General features: G+C 39.2%; 1 protein-coding gene across 1 annotated transcript in view; it reads right to left on the bottom strand.

Moving 5' to 3' along the window:
* Positions 1-22,833, bottom strand: part of LOC132380906 (LHFPL tetraspan subfamily member 5 protein-like) — a 99,370-nt gene extending 76,537 nt beyond the window's left edge. Inside the window, exon 1 of the mRNA XM_059949824.1 lies at positions 22,431-22,833. Coding sequence (XP_059805807.1) covers positions 22,431-22,833 — 403 coding nt within the window. The remainder of the gene's footprint in view (positions 1-22,430) is intronic.
* Between the last annotated feature and the right edge of the window lie 607 nt (positions 22,834-23,440).

Below are 23,440 nucleotides of genomic sequence, written 5' to 3'. Positions count from 1 at the left end.
GGGGTCACAGTTTAAGGATAAAGGGGAAGCCTTTTAGGACTGAGATGAGGAAAAACTTTTTCACACAGAGAGTGGTGAATCTGTGGAATTCTGTGCCACAGGAAACAGTTGAAGCCAGTTCGTTGGCTATATTTAAGAGGAAGTTAGATATGGCCTTGTGGCTAAAGGGATCAGGGGGTATAAAGAGAAAGCAGGTACAAGGTTCTGAGTTGGATGATCAGCCATGATCATACTGAATGGCGGTGCAGGCTCGAAGGGCCAAATGGCCTACTCCTGCACCTATTTTCTATGTTTCTATGTTTGGCTGCATTATCACAACCAAAGGGCCTGTGTCTGTGTAATGTTGAAAAGTTCCATAGTTGGCAACTAAGCAGAAGTAACTTGCATTACTACATATTTTTCTAGACATGTTAAACACAAACATGATACAGCTGTAATTAATAAGTAAGACACTTTCAGTGTAATGCCTGGGAATAAAAGCAAATTGACACATTGTGGCAGCTGAAGTCTGTTAAGAGAATAATAAAAAGTTATTCTATTTAATCTTCCCAGCTTTTTTCTCTTGAAGATTCCCTCGTAATTGATTCTCTATAAATCAGTATTTTATAATATAATTTGATTGTTTCGGCTAAGGTTTGATCAGACATCGATGCAGGGATTTGGAAATTTGAGGATCTTGTGGCAACATAAAACAAACATTTGCCATGCTATTTGTTTTTAACTTAATTATACAATATATCAAAACTGTAACTGTAAAAATAACGACTCCTTTTCATCTTAATAATATAGGGCTAGCAAGGAGCTTAGTTTGTTTGCTTCTCTCCCTCTAACGTCTCCATCTGTACAAATGCCACATCTACAAAAAAGAACAAGAATCTCCTTTTATGCGATGTGCTGATTCAGTGCCAAACATGCAGTAAGCTTTCATATTAGAAAGGTTTTGGATGTACTGTACCACCAAAATCAATCAAAATTACATCTGAAAACAAAGAAAAGGTCAACTTAACTTCCTCATTTAGCATGTAATGAAATCACCCAGATGGAAGAAATGAAAACTCCTTCTGCATTCACAACCATGCACGTTTGAAACTGATAGGTTTGCTTCACTCTATGATCTGGAAATTAACATTAGAAATATTTTCTAGCAGAGATAATGAAACAAGGTCATCAAGTCACACAAACTGTGTTGAGGCAGCCCTTTGGCTTTCCCTTCATTTTACTCCATTTATCAGTTAATGTTTTGCTTAGTGAGAATTAACCACCAGTGAGAATTAATAGGGTGTATAATAATAATTGTCTAAAATAATAAAGACTGGATATGGTTGATTGTTGTATCACGATTATGCTGGGATATTGCTATTTACATCATACAATCTAGCTACTGAACCAATTTTTGTATTTCTGAAAAAAAAGGCTTTGACTAGACAAGATGTTCAGATTTTATACTGAGTACTTTTCATGCCAGTTTCAAACTCTAATTTATTATCAAAGTGCATATACATTACTCGGTACGATCCTGAGTTTCATTTCCTTACAGGCATTTACAAGACAATAAAATATATAATGCAGTTAACGAAAAAGTATACATAAGCAAAGACTGACAACCAACAAGCATGTAAAAGAAACAAAGTTTGCAAATAAGAATAGTTATAATATAAATAAATAACACTGGTAGCATGAATTGTAGAGTCCTTTAAAGTGAGTCTGTAGATTGTGGAATCAGTTCAGGGTTGTGGTGAGTGAAATTATCCATGCTGGTTCTGATATTTGTAGGGTAATAACTGTTATTGAACCTAGTGGTGCGGGACTTAAGGCTCTTTTATCTTTTATCTGATAGTAGTAGCAAGAAGACAGCTTGGATGCTGAGGGTCCTTGACAATGTGGCAATGCTCCATGTAAATGTGCTCAGTGGTTGGTAGGGTTTTTCCTGTCATGAACTGGGCTGTATCCATTACTTTTTGTAGGCTTTACCATTCTTGGGCAATGATGTTACCAGGCTTTGATGCAACCAGGCAGGATTCTCTCCTCTGTGCATTTATAGAAGTTCGTCAAAGTTTTAGATGACACGCTGAATCATATGAAGTGTTGTATCTTCTTTGTGATGGCACTTACATGCTGGTCCAAAGACAAATCCTTTGATACAATTATGCCAAGGAATTTAAAGTCACTGACCCTCTCTAATTCTGATCCCTTATGAGGAATGGCTCATGGAAATTCCATGGGCTTCTCTGTCCTGCAGTTGATAATCTCGCTTTTTAGCTTTTTAACTCTTCAGGTTTGCTGACGTTAAGTGATAGGTTGTTGTTGTGGCACCGTTCAATTAGGTTTTTAATCTCCCTCCTACACGCCTCATCTTTTCTGATCTTAACGGGTGAATTTTCGAAGCTGATGAAAGGTCATTGTCCTGAGATGTTAATTCTGCTTCTCTATTCACAATGCTGTCTGATCTGCAGTCTTCCTTTAGTACTTTGTTTTTATTTCATCTGCACTACTTTGAGAAGCAGATTTCAACATGCTGTGCATTACTGCACAAAACAGAAAGAACATTTCCACGTTGTGCATTTGAGACATGGCCAACTATGAGGAGGCTTGAACTACAGTTGTACCAGTTTGGCTGAAGGCAAGCAAAGAGTTGCCTTCTGTCATGTTTGAAGCAAGTATTGATATATTTGTACCTGTAATTATATCCCCAAGGCACTGTGCAGGAACACAACAGCCTCTTAAGCCTAGCGTTTGAGAGTTATTAGGGAACTAAATTGGTCAGGCAAAATTACCATGGGTGGGGGAAGATAAAAGGAGCAAAGAGATAAAAGAAATCCTTAAAATTTTATTGTATTGGTTTAACATTTAGGTAGAATGGTGTCAGGACATACCGTAGATCCATTTTTAAAAAATTTTTTTGCTTAATGAGGTAAGGGACATTAAGAGCAATATAAAGCATTTTCCATTCTGGGCCCTCAGCGTCAGAATCACTCACTCTCGATTCAGATATAGCTTCATTAGATGCATTGGTTACAATATTGGTTTAATAAAGAATGAAAATTCCTGTCCTGCTTCATATTACTGAAAGCAAAGTGCAGTAATAAGGTGTAGTGTATGACCAGAAATGCACAAATCCAATCATGTCTGAAACAGTTTCAAATTGGTCTAATTGCTATGAAATAATTGAAGTTCTTTTTATAGCCCTGTAAATTAAAGTTAACATAATGTTCCTATTGCATCGGAAAATTGGATGGACAGAGATGTTTCTTTAGCCCTTAGCGTTTTCTTATTTGATTTCCGATCTTACTGCTAAATATTAAACGTTTATCACCATACTCAAACTGCTGTATGTTACCTGTCATGTTAAAAGCATGCAGAATCCAAAATCTGGAAGCTTGTTTTTTTAAGCTAATTTTTGTCCATTACTCTATATGGACAAATCCAAGCTGGCTACTGTTTTTCCTACCTCTTGCCCTTCAGATTAAAACTTATTTGTTTGATACTTTTAAAATGTCTCCACAAACTCAAGAATTACACTACCGATTGACCTAACATACAGCATCTAGAAACATTTTTGCTCTGTCTTCAAATTTCTGAGGCACAATTACTATGAAGTGTATGTACGTAAATTGCATTTTCTTTGGCAATTTATCTTATCACTAATTCCTCCCCATTGATCAGTACAATAAGGATATTTGTAAGAGGCTCACAAAAGTAACAGTACATTTATTTATATATGTCAGTTGTTTCTTCAAGAATTGTAAGATATTGAATCCCTGTATTTCTTCATGCAGATGCTGATTTCTTCAGCCAGTTATTACTGGGGTTTTCAAAATAATTCAGTCATTAAAAATTGTACTTGATTCACATATGTACCTCTAACTGATAGTCAACACACATATGAAGGAACAAATATTTGCAACAACTATGTTTAAAACGTATCTATTAAGGTCCTACTAATAGTCCTACTAAATGCATCTTTTTTGGAAAGTTGCTGTTGCTTATTAAATATATTTCACATTCATATAAGATCTTTCCCATTTATCATAATCTGTGGATAATGTACCGATGACTGGGTAGTTCGCAGGTTCAGGGCAATCACTTCAAAGTGGGAAAAAACACTTAAAGTATGTAAGTATGGTGCAATGTTTTAATAGGCACCGAAACCAACATTTCGTTCTCTGATATTAAATTGAACCATTCAATTTGAACAAACAGATCCATACAGAACAAAAAAAAAATGGCCAGCTTCTCTGTTACGTTGGTGGTCTTTGAAGGATCACTGTTAGCCAGGATATTGCGAACACTCCACTCTTCTATAAATGCTGTCAGAGGATCTGGATGGTTGGTATCTTAACATCCTAACAGGAACATGCTACCACTATAGATACAGTGATCCATCAGCACAGCAATAATGTTTTTCAGCCTAGATGATCAACTGTAGCTTAAATTGGTGCATTAAGTAAAACCTTCCAATTAAAATGCAAGAGCAACATCGCTTAGCTAAAGTGATACTCAAACAACCTGAAAATACAAATTTTCTTTTTTAAAGTGAATATACTCAGGAAAAGAATGCCAAAGATGCATAGACTTTCCATTCTGAATAAAGGTTTAACTAGACTGTTCTAAGTTTACTCACCAGGGATCTAATTATGTACAACATAGTCTAAAATCTATCCACAATCTGATATCACAGTTGCTAAATTATTATTGGAAAGTATAATTAGAATTGCTACCATTTACATTTAGAGGGTTTTATAAAGGCACCTTGGTTTGAAAAATCATGCCACATTCAACATGTAAATATAACACTCAATGCTGTTTTCTGACTGTGTTCGAAAGTTTAATGACATGGAAGGTCATTAAGCCCTTCATGTCATCAATAGTAAAAAAATCTATGAACTTGGATAAAGGTTTTTAGTTCTTGATTTAAAAAAAATACAAAAATAAAGGGAATTCACCTAATAGATCAATAGACAATAGACAATAGGTGCAGAAGTAGACCATTCGGCCCTTCAAGCCTGCACCACCATTCTGAGATCATGGCTGATCATCTACTATCAATACCCGGTTCCTGCCTTGTCCCCATATCCCTTGATTCCCCTATCCATCAGATAGCTATCTAGCTCCTTCTTGAAAGCATCCAGAAAATTGGCCTCCACTACCTTCTGAGGCAGTGCATTCCAGACCCCCACAACTCACTGGGAGAAGAAGTTGTTCCTTAACTCTGTCTTAAATGACCTACCTCTTATTCTCAAACCATGCCCTCTGGTACTGGACTCTCCCAGCATCTGGAACATATTTCCTGCCTCTATCTTTTGCAATCCCTTAATAATCTTATATGTTTCAATCAGATCCCCTCTCAATCTCCTTAATTCCAGCGTGTACAAGCCCAGACTCTCTAACCTCTCTGCGTAAGACAGTCCGGACATCCCAGGAATTAACCTCGTGAATCTACGCTGCCCTTCCTCTACAGCCAGGATGTCCTTCCTTAACCCTGGAGACCAAAACTGTACACAATACTCCAGGTGTGGTCTCACCAGGGCTCTGTACAAATGCAAGAGGATTTCCTTGCTCTTGTACTCAATTCCCTTTGTAATAAAGGCCAACATTCCATTAGCCTTCTTCACTGCCTGCTGCACTTGCTCATTCACCTTCAGTGACTGATGAACAAGGACACCTAGATCTCTTTGTATTTCTCCCTTACCTAACTCTACACCATTCAGATAATAATCTTCCTTCCTGTTCTTACTCCCAAAGTGGATAACCTCACACTTATTCACATTAAACATCATCTGCCAAGTATCTGCCCACTCACTCAGCCTATCCAAGTCTTATCCAAGCCTTTTAGTCTTATCTAAATCATTGAGTTTTGAGCATATTTTGATCTATGAGAAGATAAAAAAGATAGCTCATCTGTTATGAACAATGTTTCAATTGTCAATAGTTCTTTGGGGGTATAGTGAACTGAGAAGAATAGCAGTAGACCTATGAAGAACAAAGAATCTAGTGGAATGGAAGGACAGGAGGACAATGAATCTTACGATTTGGAATGAAGAATGATAAGAAGCGATATTACCTGGAGGGCATAATTCTAAAAGGGCTACAAGAGCACATAAATATATAGATGTACAGATCCAAAGATGAGTTGGTTGGGTGTCTGAATAGAGAGAATTTGCAGGACCACTGGGAAGGAGCCAAGAAATGGGATAAATTGGATTGATTTGATGTAGAGTTGAACATCTGTCCTCCAACCTATAACTATTTCAGTAATTGAGAAAATTCGATGGATGATCAGTTCTATGTAGATTGTACACATTTTTCATGTGTACCTCTTGAGTGAAAATGTTCAAGGAGTCTCGATCATTGCTAAGCAGGTAACGCAAGCCTTTGATTTCCTAGTAGTGACAGTAAAGATAAAGGTAATTATTAGCTTTATCTATTACATGAACTCATATCAAAACATACAGAGAAAAGTGTAATCCAGTAGAATTATAGGAGATACTGATGCTATCAAAAGGCAGCTACTTTTTTTAGAGGGGCTATACATTGATTGCAGACAACTGGATGGCAATTTCTGAAAAAGAAAGATGCCTCACTGAAAACTCATTGAATGCAAATTTAAGAACTTGTTGATGGTGACAAGTGGGGAAGAATATTCTTTTCTCACCATGATGTAGGATGCTGTGTCAACAAGCTGCTTGGTAGTCATGTGCACATTGACAATATCGATCCATTGCAAGGAAACATTTAGGGCCTGACCAAAGACGGAAGGTTTTACTTTCTTACCCTTCACTCATCACTCAGGCACATTACAATGCCTGAAGTCACAGCACTCATATATTTCTAGCACAATCATCCTGTCATGATGTTCAGCTCGAGTCTGAATGCACCTTCTTCTTTGAACTCTTCCTCCCACCATTACTTGTATTATTCAATGAACAACAATATAGCAGTTACTTTAAAATCAAAAGAACTAACATTTTGACTATTTAGCACATCTTGTTGTACAAAACAGGGATGAACTTCTAGGTCAGCACTTTTATATTTACAAAATTGAACAGTAATAAGTAATGGTATCAGTTTTTAATGCTCCACTTGAATCTTTTCTCAACTAACGTCATTTACCCCTGTTAATGTTTCCTTCCGTTCCTCTCTGCTCCTGGTGCTTCTCCAGATATCCACCCAACTCTGCTATTTCTTGTAAAAACAAGTCACACATTCTAACCTTCCACTAGGAAAATAAGATTTTTCCAGAAGTCCTCATTACATTTAATATCTTAGTAAAATATCACAGTTCTAGTCTTCACTGGAATTGAAGTATTATACTTGTGATTACTCTATTAAACTAGTCCTTTCTACTCTTTTCTAGAACTCCAGGCTTTTCTGACTACTTGACCTCTTGATTTGCATATCACTTCTGGTAAAATCTAGTCATTTTTCATTTTAAAGTAATGTAGAAACTACAGCAGATTATAGTGCACCAAGATTCACACAAGTTTAACATTTCTCTACTTTTTAATTTTCTCACCCTATAAATTAACCTAGGTTCTTTGCTTGCTCTCTTTGGATTGACTTGCCTACACTAATCACTAAACCTATGAGGAAATCTGCAGATGCTGGAAATTCAAACAACAACACACACAAAGTGCTGGTGGAACACAGCAGGCCAGGCAGCATCTATAGGAAGAAGCGCAGTCGACGTTTCAGGCCGAGACCCTCCGTCAGGATTAACCGAAAGGAAAGATAGTAAGGGATTTGAAAGTAGTGGGGGAAGGGGGAAATGCGAAATGATAGGAGAAGACCGGAGGGGGTGGGATGAAGCTAAGAGCTGGAAAGGTGATTGGCGAAAGTGATACAGAGCTGGAGAAGGGAAAGGATCATGAGACGGGAGGCCTCAGGAGAAGGAAAGGGGAGGGAGCACCATAGGGAGATGGAGAACAGGTAAACAACTAAATATGTCAGGGATGGGGTAAGAAGGGAAGGAGGGGCATTAATGGAAGTTAGAGAAGTCAATGTTCATGCCATCAGGTTGGAGGCTACCCAGCCAGTATATAAGGTGTTGTTCCTCCAACCTGAGTTTGGATTCATTTTGACAATAGAGGAGACCATGGATTGACATATCAGAATGGGAATGGGACGTGGAATTAAAATGTGTGGCCACTGGGAGATCCTGCTTTTTCTGAGCGTAGGTGTTCAGCGAAACGGTTTCCCAGTCTGCGTCGGGTCTCACCAATATATAAAAGGCCACACCGGGAGCACCGGACGCAGTATACCACACCAGCCGACTCACAAGTGAAGTGTCGCCTCACCTGGAAGGACTGTCTGGGGCCTGAATGGTGGTGAGGGAGGAAGTGTAAGGGCAGGTGTAGCACTTGTTCTGTTTACAGGGATAAATGCCAGGAGGGAAATCGGTGGAAAGGGGTAGGGGGGACGAATGGACAAGGGAGTCGTGTAGGGAGCGATCCCTGTGAAAAGCAGAAAGGTGGGGAGGGAAAAATGTGTTTGGTAGTGGGATCCCGTTGGAGGTGGCAGAAGTTACGGAGAATTATTATCTTTTGCCTCTCTCCTGACTAGATGTTTAATCCTCCTTAGATGGAGGGATGTTGCCCCGCCCACGTATGCTCAATGGCTTAACGATATTATGGCCTGCTTAGTCCTTGAAAAAATTCATTATTCACTTCTTAATTCAGACTTAAAGTTCCATAAGGTCTGGGGACCTTTTATTGAGTACTTTCATAACCTTCCTCTTAACTAAGGATTTTTTTCGGTCCCTTGCTTTCAGCTCCTTTTTTTTTGGTAGTAGGCATTAATATCTTCTGTTGCTGAGTGTATTTACAGTTTTGGGGGTTTGATTGTCCTGATTTATATTCTCTATATTGTGTTGTGGTTGGTCTGGAGTTTTTTTTTGTTGCGGGGCTTGGGGAGGATACTAATTTTACATGTCTTCAATTTGGGTGCTTTCTCAATTATCTTTCTTTGTATCATATTATTATTGTATATTTTTGCACTGTATCAATGTTCTTCATTTTGATCTGGGGTTTTTTATCTGTAGTTATGTAGAAAATGTATTAAAAAACTAATAAAAAAAAGTTACGGAGAATTATACGTTGGACCTGGAGGCTGGTGGGGTGGTAGGTAAGGACAAGGGGAACCCTATCCCGAGTGGGGTGGCGGGTGGATGGGGTGAAGGCAGATATGCAGGAAATGGGAGAGATGCGTTTGAGAGCAGAGTTGATGGTATTTGAAGGGAAGCCCCTTTGTTTAAAAAAGGAAGACATCTGCTTCGTCCTGGAATGAAAATCCTCATCCTGAGAGCAGATCGGTGGAGACGGAGGAATTGTGAGAAGGGATAGCCTTTTTGCAAGAGACAGGGTGGGAATAGGAATAGTCCAGGTAGCTATGAGACTTTGTAGGCTTATAGTAGATATCAGTAGATAGGCCGTCTCCAGAGATGGAGACAGAAAGATCAAGAAAGGGGAGGGAGGTGTCGGAAATGGACCAGGTAAATTTGAGGGCAGGGTGAGAGTTGGAGGCAAAGTTAATGAAGTCAACGAGCTCAGCATGTGTGCAAGAGGCAGCGCCAATGCAGTCATCGATGTAGCGAAGGAAAAGAGGGGGATGAATACTGGTATAGCCATGGAACATGGACTGTTCCACAAAGCCAACAAACAGGCAGGCATAACTGGGACCCATACGGGTGCCCATGGCTACACCCTTGGTTTGGAGGAAGTGGGAGGAGCCAAAGGAGAAATTATTGAGAGTAAGAACTAATTCTGCTAGACGGAGGAGAGTGGTGGTAGAGGGAAATTGGTTAGGTCTGGAATCCAAAAAAAAAGTGAAGAGCTTCGAGACCATCTCGGTGGGGGATGGAGGTATATAGGGACTGAACGTCCATGGTGAAAATAAGACGGTGGGGGCCAGGGAACTTAAAATCATTGAAAAAATTCAAAGCATGAGAAGAGTCACAAGCATAGGTGGGAAGAGATTGAACAAGAGGGGATAAGACAGTGTCAAGGTATGCAGAAATGAGTTCAGAGGGGCAGGAGCAAGCTGAGACAATAGGTCTACCTGGACAGGCAGGTTTGTGGATCTTGGGTAGGAGGTAGAAACGGGAAGTGCGGGGTTTGGGAACCATGAGGTTGGTGGCAGTGGATGGGAGATACCCAGAGCTGAAAAGGTTAGTGATGGTATAAGAGACAACGGCCTGGTGCTCCTTAGTGGGGTCATGATCTAGGGGTATTGTCAAATCTATATCAGTATATAGGGGTATATCAGTATTATCAAATCTGTCTTCCTCTCTCATTGTTAGACTCAGACCTTGAAGTCAATCTGCCAAGATATTAGATGTCCACTGAAGCACATAAAATCCAGAAGTAGACGTATGATTTCAGTCTTCCCGATAAATTATGACCATGATTCTGATGAAAACATGAATGAGTCAATTTTAGCTCCAGTGAATAAAGTAACACTCCAATCCAAATATCCATTGCTACAATAGATTATGCAGTTGCTGAAGATCTTGAGCAGCACGTACAAACTGCTGGAGAAACTCAACAAATCAGACAGCCTTCTACAGAGGTGAATAAACAGTCAACGTTTTGGTGCCAAAGAAGAATCTTGGCCTGAAACATCAACTGTTATTTCCCTCTATAAATGTTACCAGACCTGCCAGACCTACTGAGTTCCTCCAGCATTTTGTATCTTTTAATCAAAATAATGAATTTGATACTGGATTTGCTAACTTGCTCAGTTATGTTGTATTAGAGTTCTCCTATGCTTTGCTGGTTCAGTTCCTCAATTATGTAACACAAAAATCACATTTCAACTTATTTTGGTAGGTTAATTGATTATGTTATTTGCCTCTTTTGTATAGATGAGTGTTAGAATATGGGAATAATTATTAATTCATGCAACACCGAAACAAGCCATTTGGTCCCCAATTTTTTGCCATCCAATCACCTATTTACAGCAATCCCATTTTATTTTCCCACCTTTCCATCAGCTCATCCCATAAGTGACAATAGATTACAAGGACAATTACTGGGAAATAGAATTGCTCTGTAAGCCAGCAAAGGCTCAACAGTCCAAAATGGCCTTCTATGTCATAAGGAAATATATGGGGTAAACGGATCAAAACTGGATACCCATTGTCTTGGAGGAGCCAGCCAGAAAGTCACATTGTTATCAAAATACATCACAATGGCTGCCGAAGAATCTCACACACATCTATGCATCCATCTATTTTCAGCTCACGTTGAATAAATAGAGTCTATGTCATTGATGAATGGTCCTGGAGGTCTAGCTGATGACACTCTGCACTTATGGAAAGACGTGCAAAGCCACAAAATCAAACACTTACTCATGATTGACTTCAGCAACAGAGAAGTGCATGTGAGGGGTTGCTCTGGTAAATAGCCAGCAGCATCTATCTTGTCTATTTGTGTTTGACTGGCATTGGAGATCATGTAGATCATGTAAACGATTATGGAAAAGGTTTTTTGGAACCAGGGAGAATGCAGGTGATGAAGGTATTAACTTTGTCAGTATCAAGTGGCACTTGCATTACCAGACTAACATAATCTGATGCAACACTCTGGGTCTCTCCATTCATGCAGACTCTGATGCCCAGAGTAGTTTTGTTAGATCAGAGCAGGAGATAAATCAGACATGCAAAACCCTTGGTCAAATTATTCTCTAAGGTTACCCCTAAGTACAAGCCTTCACTCTTCTTGTTAAACTCTAACCACATGTCTGCAGAAGCAAGAAAGCATTAGTAATTATTGGAACATTTTTCGCTGGTTCTCCTCAGTTGTGTTTTTTTTTGTTCTCACCTTGCTTCAACCAATAAATTCCAAAAACAATTTAAACTTGAGATTGAACATGGAAATGAGCAATTGATCCTGACAGATGGGGTTGTCCACTCCGTATTATACTTAAGCCTACAGTGTATGTGCTCTTGTAGATTAAATGTGATCATTCTTTTCCAAGGAAATACATCATTTTATTTACTTGTTCACAAGATGTGAATGTTGCAATCAAATCTGGCACCTATTGTCCATACTTGGTTTCCCATTGAACTGAGGAGATTGAGTCAATCGTCTTGGTGTGTATAGAATTGTACATAAGTCAGTTTGAGCAAAGATCAAAAGAACATTAGAAATGAATTGAATTGACTTTATTTCTTACATCCTTCATGTACATGAGGAATCTTTACATTATGTCTCCATCTACATGTCCAAAGTCCAATCATAGTCATTTATAATAATTTATAGTAAATAGGACATTTGATAATATATCATAGAAATACACTCAGATCAGTGTAAGTTAATCAGTCTGATAGCCTAATGGAAGATGCTGTTCCGGAGCCTGTTGGTCCTAGCTTTTATGCTGCAGTAATGTTTCCCGGATGATAGCAGCTGGAATAGTTTGTGTTGGGGTTACTAAGGTCCCCAGTGATCCTTCGGGCCCTTTTCTCATATCTGTCTTTTTTTTTTTTTTTTTTTTAAATAATTTTTTATTGCATTTTTAAATGATTACAAAGTATGAAAAAAACAATGTATATAACCCATACCCCCTCCCCTTAACCCCTCCCCCCTAACTGCCCCTTAGAAAAAAAAGAAAGAAAGAAAGAAAGAAAGAAAGAAAGAATGAATGCCTGGTGGTTGGAAGATCTCCACATGCTCCATGGAGTTCGTAATAATTTTAATATGTATATTTATTTCTTCCCCCTAATAACCAATTGTTTCATCTTAAAAGCATCTATATATTTAATCCTATCTTTTGTAAATAAGGGCTCCAAATTTTCAAAAATGTTTCATATTTATCTCTTAAATTATAAGTAATTTTTTCTAATGGAATACAACCATAGATTTCTTTCTTCCAAGAATCTATACTTAAATATGAATCCGATTTCCAAGTAACTGCAATAGCTTTTTTGGCTACTGCCAGTGCAATTTTTATAAATTCTTTCTGATACTTATTTAGTTTGAGTTTCGGTTTTATCCCTTCAATATCACCTAGTAAAAATAATATTGGATTATGAGGAAATTGTGTTCCTGTAATTTGTTCCAGTAAAAGTCTTAAATTTGTCCAAAAAGGTTGAATTTTAGAGCAAGACCAAAAAATTTGTATCTTGCATGTATAATTTGATTCAAAGACAGGTAATTAAGCAAGGAGTCCATAAGTCAAGACAAAAATGGGAAAGTGATTTGAATATTAAAATTGAAGAAACAAATTGGTCAAGACTATGCCTTGACAGTATGACAAATACAATAAATGTTCGGTTAAGATTAGTGCAGTATAATTTTCTACATCAATTATATATTACACCACAAAAAATAAAAAAATTTAATCCAAATTTATCGGATCAGTGTTTCCGATGTAACCAGGAAACTGGTACTTTTTTACATTCATATCTGTCTTTGTAAATGTCATGAATCATGGATAATTCACAACTACAGATGCGCTGGGCTGTCCGCACCACTCTCTGCTGAATCCTGTGATTAAAGGAGGTACAGTTCCCATACCAGGCAGTGATGTAGCCAGTCAGGATGCCCATTATTGTACCCCTGTAGAAAGTTCTTAGGATTTGGGGACCCATACCAAACTTCCTTAACTGTCTGAGGTGCCTTTTTCACCACACAGCTGGTGTGTACAGACCACGTGAGGTCCTCGGTGATATGGACGCCGAGGAACTTAAAGCTGTTTACCCTTTTAACCCCAGATCCATTGATGTCAGTAGGAGTTAGCCCATCTCCATTCCTCCTGTAATCCACAAACAGCTCCTTTATTTTTGCAAAGTTGAGGGAGAGGTTGTTTTCTTGACACCACTGTGTCAGAGAGATGCCTCCTTCCCTATAGGTCACCTCGTTATTGTTTGAGATAAAGCCAATCAATGTAGTGTCATTGGCAAATTTAATTAGCAGATTAGAGCTGTGGGTGGCGACACAGTCATGGGTATACAGGGAGTAAAGGAAGGGACTTAGTACACCGCCCTGAGGGGCTTCTGTGTCGAGAGTCAGAGGGGTGGAGGTGAGGGAGCCCGCTCTTATCACCTGCTGGTGATTTCACAGAAGTCTAGGATCCAGCTACACAAGACAGGTGAGATGAGTTTTGCCAGAATTCTTTATGTCTCTCATTTCATAAATAAACTTTACTTGGTAAATAGCAAACACGAGGAAATCTGCAGATGCTGGAAATTCAAACAACACACACAAAATGCTGGTGGACACAGCAGGCCAGGCAGCACCTATAGGGAGAAGCGCAGTCGACGTTTCGGGCCGAGACCCTTCATCAGGACTAACTGAAAGGAAAGATAGTAAGAGATTTGAAAGTAGTGGGGGGAGGGGGAAATGTGAAATGATAGGAGAAGACCGCAGGGGGTGGGATGAAGCTAAGAGCTGGAAAGGTGATTGGCGAAAGTGATACAGAGCTGGAGAAGGGAAAGGATCATGGGACGGGAGGCCTCAGGAGAAAGAAAGAGGGGGGGGGGAGCACCATAGGGAGACGGAGAACAGGCAAACAACTAAATATGTCTCCTCTATTGTCAAAATGAATCCAAACTCAGGTTGGAGGAGCAACACCTTATATACTGGCTGGGTAGCCTCTAACCTGATGGCATGAACATTGATCTCTCTAACTTCCGTTAATGCCCCTCTTTACCCCATCCCTGGGATATTTAGTTGTTTGCCTGTTCTCCATCTCCCTCTGGTGCTCCTCCCCCACTCTTTCTTTCTCCTGAGGCCTCCCGTCCCATGATTCTTTCCCTTCTCCAGCTCTGTATCACTTTCGCCAATCACCTTTCCAGCTCTTAGCTTCATCCCACCCCCTCCGGTCTTCTCCTATCATTTTGCATTTCCCCCTCCTCCCACTACTTTCAAATCTCTTACTATCTTTCCTTTTGGTTAGTCCTGACGAAGGGTCTCGGCCTGAAACGTCGACAGCGCTTCTCCCTATAGATGCTGCCTGGCCTGCTGTGTTCCACCAGCATTTTGTGTGTGTTGTTGTTTACTTGGTAAATTTCAGTTTTATTAAATTACTTGAACTTACTTGCCTCTCTTCTGAAATGTACTATTTCACACTTATCAAAACTGAAGTTCGTTTGCTAACATACTGCTAGACAAATTCATAAGACTTTTAAGGGCACTCAAATTTAAAGTGCTGAGAGCTGTTGTGAAGAAGATACTTGTCAAGAATTGTATTGGATCAGCAGAATTATTTTTAAAATTTATTTATTTTTATCATAATCGTTTAAAGGCTACCAATTTTCTTTCTCAAGTGAGTGCCCTGTAAAATGTGGTGATATTGCTTCCTGCTGTCATATACACAATTCATGTGATTATGCTAACAGTTCTGATGATATGTTATTGCTTGTGGGTGAAAGTAGCTGGACAGCTACTGTGAGTACTTGCCTTGGCAAGAAATAACTATTAATATGTACATGTTGAGATTGCCATTATGATTGTGATTGCTCAGATTTATAACAAATTGCATTCTATTGGAATAAAATCGGCACACATAAATTATAGGTATACAGCAAAACCCAATAGTTCTGTTTAAATAACATTATCATAAAAATCAGTTGTCTCTCTGTAGCTAGTCAAATTAAATTTCTTTTAAAATATTCAAACATTTATTTAAGAATTGCTACTACTAATTGGAGAACCAATAGTGAGGGAATACATGGTTAGGAATTTAACCAGAAGAGTGAAGGAAATTAGAATAGAGGACAGGAATGAAGAATGTATTACTACATATAAGTTGCAATAGCATGACAAGGGAATATTTGAAAAGAACAAATCAAAATAAAATAATAGTTTGTCATCAGTTAATTTGCATGAATAAATGAGCAGAGGTGGGTTACGCTGAAACTACCAGGCCCTACACTTTTGGTTGCACATGCAGCAGGCACAGGTAGAACTGTCCAGTGAATGTGGGCTTGAATGAAAACAGAAAATGCTGTAAATACTCGGCAATCCTACTGTATCTATGGGAAGAAAAACAGACTTGACATTTCTGGTCAGAGACTCTTCAACAGAAATTTTAATTGGAAACCACGCAGGATGAACTACAGGCAGAGGTGTGCTAAGGTAAGGTATGCGGCAACGCAAACTTGTAACTTGCATTCAAAAGCTGAAGAGAACAATGCTTGAATAGTCAGTCTGTAGTTTTTCCGAGGGGAACTAGTACAAAGAGCTCAAGCTGTGACAAATGAAATACAGACTGAAAACAGAAACTTTATATTTGGAATACGGACATGTTGATTGAGTTAAACAACTGCTTTCTCATGGAAGAGGCTACACAGAAACTGCCAAGAATGCCACAGAGCAAACACATAATGAAAAAGTGGAATTTAAAGAAATGACTAATTAAAATTCACTCTAAAAGTTGATCAAATGCAAGAATCTATTGATTAACATCCTAGACATTTGAAAGAGGTGATGAACACTTCACTGTCTTCAAAATGTCAAAAGGTTCTGGAATAGTTTTTGTGCATCAGATGACAGCAAATGTGAGCCCACTATTTAAGGAGCAATAAGAAAAAAATATAAGCTGTTGATCTTTTAATCTAACACCAATAGTAGAGAAAATGCTAGACACTGAAATGAAGGATGTAATAACAAAATATTTCTGCTGAAGCTCTTTAAGGACGTGTCAAATGAAGATAAGAAGGAACCATCGTATGTTTTGTTTTTGGATTTTGACACTGCCTTTGATAAGGTCCATTACAGGAGATACTGTAGATCATTAAATTAGAGCACCTGGTGGCATACTGTTAACAGTAACATACTGACATTTGGTTATCAAACAGAAAACAAAGAGTGGAGATAAATAAATCAGTTTTAAGAATGAAATTAGGAGAGCCAGAAGGGGACATGAGAAGGCCTTGGTGGAGAGGATTAAGGAAAACCCCAAGGCATTCTACAAGTATGTGAAGAGCAAGAGGATAAGATGTGAGAGAATAGGACCAATCAAGTGTGACAGTGGAAAAGTGTGTATGGAACTGGAGGAGAACGCAGAGGGACTTAATGAATACTTTGCTTCAGCATTCACTATGGAAAAGGATCTTTGTGTTTGTAGGGATGACTTGCAGCGGACTGAAAAGGTTGAGCAAGTAGATATTAAGGAAGAGGTTGTACTGGAGCTTTTGGAAAGCATCAAGTTGGATAAGTCACCAGGACCGGATGGGATGTACCACAGGCTACTGTGGGAAGCAAGGAGGGAGATTGCTGAGCCTCTGGCGATGGGCTTTGCATCGTCAATGAGGATGGGAGAGGTTCCAGAGGATTGGAGATTTGCTTATGTGGCTCCCTTATTCAAGAAAGGGAGTAAAGATAGCCCAGGAAATTATAGGCTAGTGGGTCATACTTCAGCGGTTGGTAAGTTGATGGAGAAGATCCTGAGAGGCAGGCTTTATGAACATTTGGAGAGGTATAATATGATTAAGAATAGTCAGCATGGCTTTGTCAAGGGCAGGTCATGCCTTAAAAGCCTGATTGATGAAGGTAGAGCCATAGATCTAGTGTATATGGATTTCAGCAAGGCATTTAATAAGATACCCCATGCAAGGCTTATTGAGAAGGTAAGGAGACATGGGATCCAAGGGGACATTGCTTTGTGGATCCAGAACTGGCTTGCCCACAGAAGGCAAAGAGTGGTTGTAGCTGGGTCACTTTCTGCATGGAGGTTGGTGACCAGTGGTGTGCCTCAGAGATCTGTTCTGGGACACCTACTCTTCGTGATTTTTATAACTGACCTGGATGAGGAAGTGGAGGGATGGGTTAATAAATTTGCTGATGACACAATGATTGGGGGCATCATGGATAGCGTGGAGGGCTGTCAGAGGTTACAGCGGGACATTGATAGGATGCAAAACTGGGCTGAGAAGTGGCAGATGGAGTACAACCCAGATAAGTGTGAAGTGGTTCATTTTGATAGGTCAAATATGATGGCAGAATATATCATTACAAGACTCTTGGCAGTGTGGAGGATCAGAGGGATCTTGGGTTCCGAGTCCATAGGACACTCAAAGCTGCTACACAGGTTGACTCTGTGGTTAATAAGGCATACAGAGCATTGGCCTTCTTCAATCGTAGGATTGAATCTAAGAGCAGAAGGGTAATGTTACAGCTATATAGGATCCTGGTCAGGCCCCGCTTGGAGTACTGTGTTCAGTTCTGGTCACCTCACTACAGGAAGGATGTGGAAACCACAGAAAAGGTGCAGAGAAGATTTACAAGGATGTTGCCTGGATTGGGGAGTTGCCTTATGAGAATAGGTTGAGTGAACTCGGCCTTTTCTACTTGGAGGGACGGAGGATGAGAGGTGACCTGATAGACGTGTACAAGATAATGAGAGGCATTGATTGTGTGGATAGTCAAAGGCTTTTTTCCAGGTCTGAAATGGTTGCCACAAGAGGGCACAGTTTTGAGGTGCTTGGAAGTAAGTACAGAGGAGATGTCAGAGGTAAGTTTTTTTACGCAGAGTATAGTGAATACGTGGAATGGACTGCCGGTGGTGGTGCTGAAGGTGGAAATGATAGGGTCTTTTAAGAGACTCCTGGATAGGTACATGGAGCTTAGAAAAATGGAGGGCTATGGGTAAGTCTAGGTATTTCTGAGGTATGGACAAGTTCAGCACAGCTTTGTGGGCCAAAGGGCCTGTATTATGCTGTATGTTTTCTATGTTCTTTCTGTGTTCTATTTTTGGGTGGCAGGCTGTGAATAGTACAGGGATTGTTGCTCAGTTCTCAGCTATTCCCAAACTTAATCAGTAAATTAGCCAAGGGAAATGTCATTCTTGATGTAAAATTTGCATGATATTTGAGTATTGGCTTATAATCTTATCTTTGAGTAGGGAGGAAAATGTACAGAGGCTGTACGGATATACAGAGGTTTGGTGGGACTACAGCTAAACATCATGGCTTCAGGGTGAATGGTAAGAAGTTGAAGAGGAACATGAGGGAAAACTTATTCACTCAAGAGGGTTGTGAGAGTGTGGAATGAGCTGCCAGCACAAGTGTTCAGCACATGGTTTGAAAAGGTACATGGTTTGTAGGGATATGGAGGACTATGGTCACAGTGTATGTCGATGAGAGTAGACAGCTTAAATGGTTTTGGTATGGTTGAGGTGGGCCAAAGGGCCTGTTTCTATGCTGTATTTCTCTATGACTCTAGGCTTCATTGGACTACAGAAAATTGAATGGATGGGTGAAAATGTGGCAGATGGAACATAGTGAGAAATAGGAAGTTATTAGTTTTGATGTACAAAATAGAAAAACAGAGTATTTTTACTATTTAGAGTTTGGGTAATACTGAAGTTCTAAGTGACCTGGGGCAGAGTTCACTGAAAGACATCAAGCAGAAACAGGAAACATTAGAATGGGAAACAGGATTGAGCTCTTTATTACTGCACTTAAATGGGAACTTTTGCACCTAGTCCATTGTGTTCAGTTTTTGATCTCCTTCATTAATGAAGGATGTGCTTATCAAAATGGGTGCAGGAAAGATTCATTAGTCTGATTTTGTGAGTGTGCATTTCCCACAAGATGAATAATTCAATAGACCAGGCTGTATTCTCTAGAATTTAAAAATGTAGAAGAAATCTCATTGAAGTGTTCAAACTTATTTCAAACACAACAGGTACGATGCTTTGAGAATTTTCTCTCTGACTGAACAGTCGAGAACCAGGTATCAGAGTCTCAGAATAAGTTGTGCAGCATCGGGGACAGAGGAGATATTTCTTCACTCCAGAAGTGGAAAACTTTCTTGAAATTCTCTGCTCTGAAGGATTGTGGAGGCTTGGTCACTGAGTGCATTCAAAGGATGGCACCGTGCAAATCAAAGGTACCGAGGTAGAAGATCAGTCTTGATGAATGACGGAGCAAGCTCAAAGAACCAAATGGATTGTAATTGCTTTGAATTCTTACGTTCTAATGCACCGGCAGAGAGGAAAAATTAGATTGATCATTTTGAAATTGAAGAGCTGATCCACCAAATGAGCAATCCTCTCTTTAGGCAGGTCTGGTTTGCTGTAAGATTACTACAAGCCATTCCAGCTTTCTCTTTGGCTTAGAGGTAAGAACACATTATGGTGGTGTGATAAAAATGACCATGGTGTTCACCTTATTTACATTTTGTACAGGGTTCATGACATATCTCACACAAATGAACACTGTACACAGCCATTATTTTTTAGCAAATTAATGTCTGGCAAAGCTACAAGGTCAGATTTTGTTAGTAAGAAAACAAAAACTACAGATGTTGAAAAACAGAAATAAGATTGGAAAGCAGTGGAGTTACTCAGCAGGGCAGGAAGCATTTGTGATTAGAAATACAGTTAACATTTAAGGCAATGAAGCTGGAACAAATATCATGGAGATTGTCGGGTATCCATGATGAAATGGTCCTCCACTGTTAAAAGAAGGAATGTACTTTGTGGGCATTAATCCTGGAGGCAATGGACAACTCTAACATCTGATTATGTAGTATTTTTTCATTGTATTTTGTATATATAGCACTGGTGACAATTGTGTAATTAAGACATCATAACTCCATGCTAGTTCAGCATGACTGACATGCATAATGCTGTTTCTGTTCTCATACCAGCTAACTACTCAACACAGTTGTTTTCTTTTTAAATAAAAAACATGAGGTTTACACAAAAAGCTCGGATAGCCACCTGAACACCGTGTGTGTGATTATTTGCAGTGAAGAGGACTTTTCTGGTGACAGCTGAATCCCGTACAATTGAAGACTGTTCAGCTTTATTCTGCTAACACTTGGTATTTCAGATACCTTCTGGGTTTGCTTTGAAAGATGAAGTAGCCTGAAGGAATCATCATGTACAAGATGTGCCCAGATCATTGTTCAATCAATGGCACACTCAAACTACTAATGGGGAAGCTCAGCTTTATGAGGCATGCCTCAAGATACCTACCTATCACTTGCAGAGCCCTGACAAACGTTACTAAATATTGGTTCTGCAAAATTATTATGGAAAATGAGGTGGTGTATTCCGATATAATTACCTCATCGATTACTCTCATCAATTCATGTGCCAAAAGATTGGATGTACTTCATATAAAGCCCCATGTGATATCACTAAAGATTTATTCTTTGTTGTCTGTTCTGCCTAAACTCTTCATAATTGCAGCACTAAATCTTAACTTTGATAGTAAAATGGAGCAGTAAAGATTCAGATTGCATGTGTGTGTGTGTGTGTGTGTGTGTGTGTGTGTGTCTGTGCGTGTGTGTGTGTATTTTAAAGGCAGAATTTCAAGAAAAATGTTTTTCTTCAAATTATTCAATTTTAAGTATTATGTTATACTAATCACTTGCTATTCCAACCCATTCAAGTCTTATTATAATTTTACATACTGAATTTTCTGGATATTTTTCTCTTCTGAGACTAAATACTATGTACATTTTTACTACTGTATGTAATTTTCCTATTACTTTTAAAGAAATTGTCAAGACTTCAATAAGGTGGTGAATGAGTCATCCATTAGTTGTTCCCACTGATATATGTTCACATAAATAGCAATTGGATATGGTGGTGACCTGTTGCTGTAAGTACTAAAAATATTGCTTTACGGGAACTTAAGTCTGGTATGACCATGCACTTATCAACCAACGCAGGAAATGTGAAAAATTATTCCAATTATTGGGCTCTACTTTTGCTTTAAGGAAGGAGTAGCAATAGGAGACATGAAGGTGTAGACAGACCACTTGTCACTATAATAGCATTCAAAGCATTTGTGATCTTCAAATGTATATCTGAGCTTCTGAAGTTCAAATAATGTAATAAACTTTGATGATGGGTTTCTCATTATCCTCAACTACAGACCAAAAATATTCATGGTAGTTTGTTATTACCAGTTTTATTGGGATATATATTTATTGGAAAAGTCAGTAATAACATTGAGCAACTGGTGTTAAAATAATAAAAGTAATATATTGAAGGCTTCGAACCGCCAGTCAATATCAAACTAGTAATGTAGCATTAACTGTTGATCAACTAAAGTAGGAAAAAGAGCTGTTATCCAGTGACTTTAAAACTGTAGGCCGATTTTGGAGATTTCCTTTACAAACATAAATGATGCATTTCTAAGAATTCTCCTTATTGCAAATTATCTTCTGCCATGGGTCCATAACCCTACCACACACGATAACTTTTACCACACATGCAATGGATATGCAATGGTTCAGGAATCTATCGTGCAATGAAGCAACGAATGGGTAAGATCGTAAGAAAAAATCACCAATTATAACAGATCTCCGTTAACAACCAAGCAGAGGTGGCGAACTGAAAAATGAAATTTCCGAAGCAAGATCCGATCTTCGAAACATTGGAAATAACTGACTTGATTATAACAAGGTTTATTACGCGGGAGTGATAGTGGAATAACAGAACGACAATCCGCATGACAAGAGATGGAAACTTACCTGAGGCAAGTTGCATCCATGCGCAGACTTTATAGACAGTGGCTGAGTTACAAAAGAAAAAGAGACTGAAGCAGACGAGGCAGCCGATGATCAGAAGCATGGAGATGCCAACGAAGAACATGGCAGTTTTGAAAGCTCCTGAAGGAATAGAGCTGAAATCCAGGGCGCTTCCTTTGCAGATTAACTCCCTGGTCAGTCCGTTCCCGATGCAGTAATGAAACAGTCCGAAGTAGCCAGCTTGGGGAGTATTGATGCTGTCCCCAATCCAGTAGGGTTGGATAAAAATGACCACAGTTATAATGGCAAAGCAAATGGTGAAAATCGCCCAAAGAACACCAATTGCTCTGGAATTTCTCACATAATTAGTGTGATAGATCTTAGCAGCCTCTTGGGCCGGAAGCATTTTGTCCCCCATTCTTCTGTTTTTTTTTCAGCTCGTGCTTTGCTCTCTTTTTGATGTGGATGGTTTTCGTCACCTAAGATGCTTTCTCGGCTTTGTCTTGAGTCATGTTGCTAAGGAAACGGACTGCTGGCTCTGAACAATACTCAATTAATTATTGTCATCTCCCGTGTGTTCCGTCTCCGTTCCAGATCCCGGAGCCTCAGTCAAAAATTGGCTGACTGCGGAAAGGTTTAAGCGAGCCGAGAGTTTCAGCACCGTGGACAGCTTCATCTGAAGAGTTTGAGAGTGACGCGAAATTGACGTCCACATGCGCCTCCCAGAGCAGAGTCAGGGAAGTCTGCCTTATTAAAGAGGCAACTACGTACTCGATTGGAGAAAATCCTTATCGACCATGATCTATGATTTGATACAGGTGAACAAACAGTTAAATGTAAATCAACAAATGGTCGATCAAAACTTTATTTAGGTTAGTGAAACGGTCATAATTAAATTTTGATTGCCGGGTCCTTTAGGTACGAAAATATTGCAGTTTGGTGTATAGTCTTATGAACCGATCTGCCTGAAAACTCCAAAGAAAATAACGGTAGTTAATAATGAAGGAAAAGGC

Source organism: Hypanus sabinus, chromosome 25, assembly GCF_030144855.1.
Source record: "Hypanus sabinus isolate sHypSab1 chromosome 25, sHypSab1.hap1, whole genome shotgun sequence".
Classification (NCBI taxonomy): domain Eukaryota; kingdom Metazoa; phylum Chordata; class Chondrichthyes; order Myliobatiformes; family Dasyatidae; genus Hypanus; species Hypanus sabinus.
Note: the sequence above shows the minus strand (reverse complement) of the source record. Positions and strands in the feature narration are given on the sequence as shown.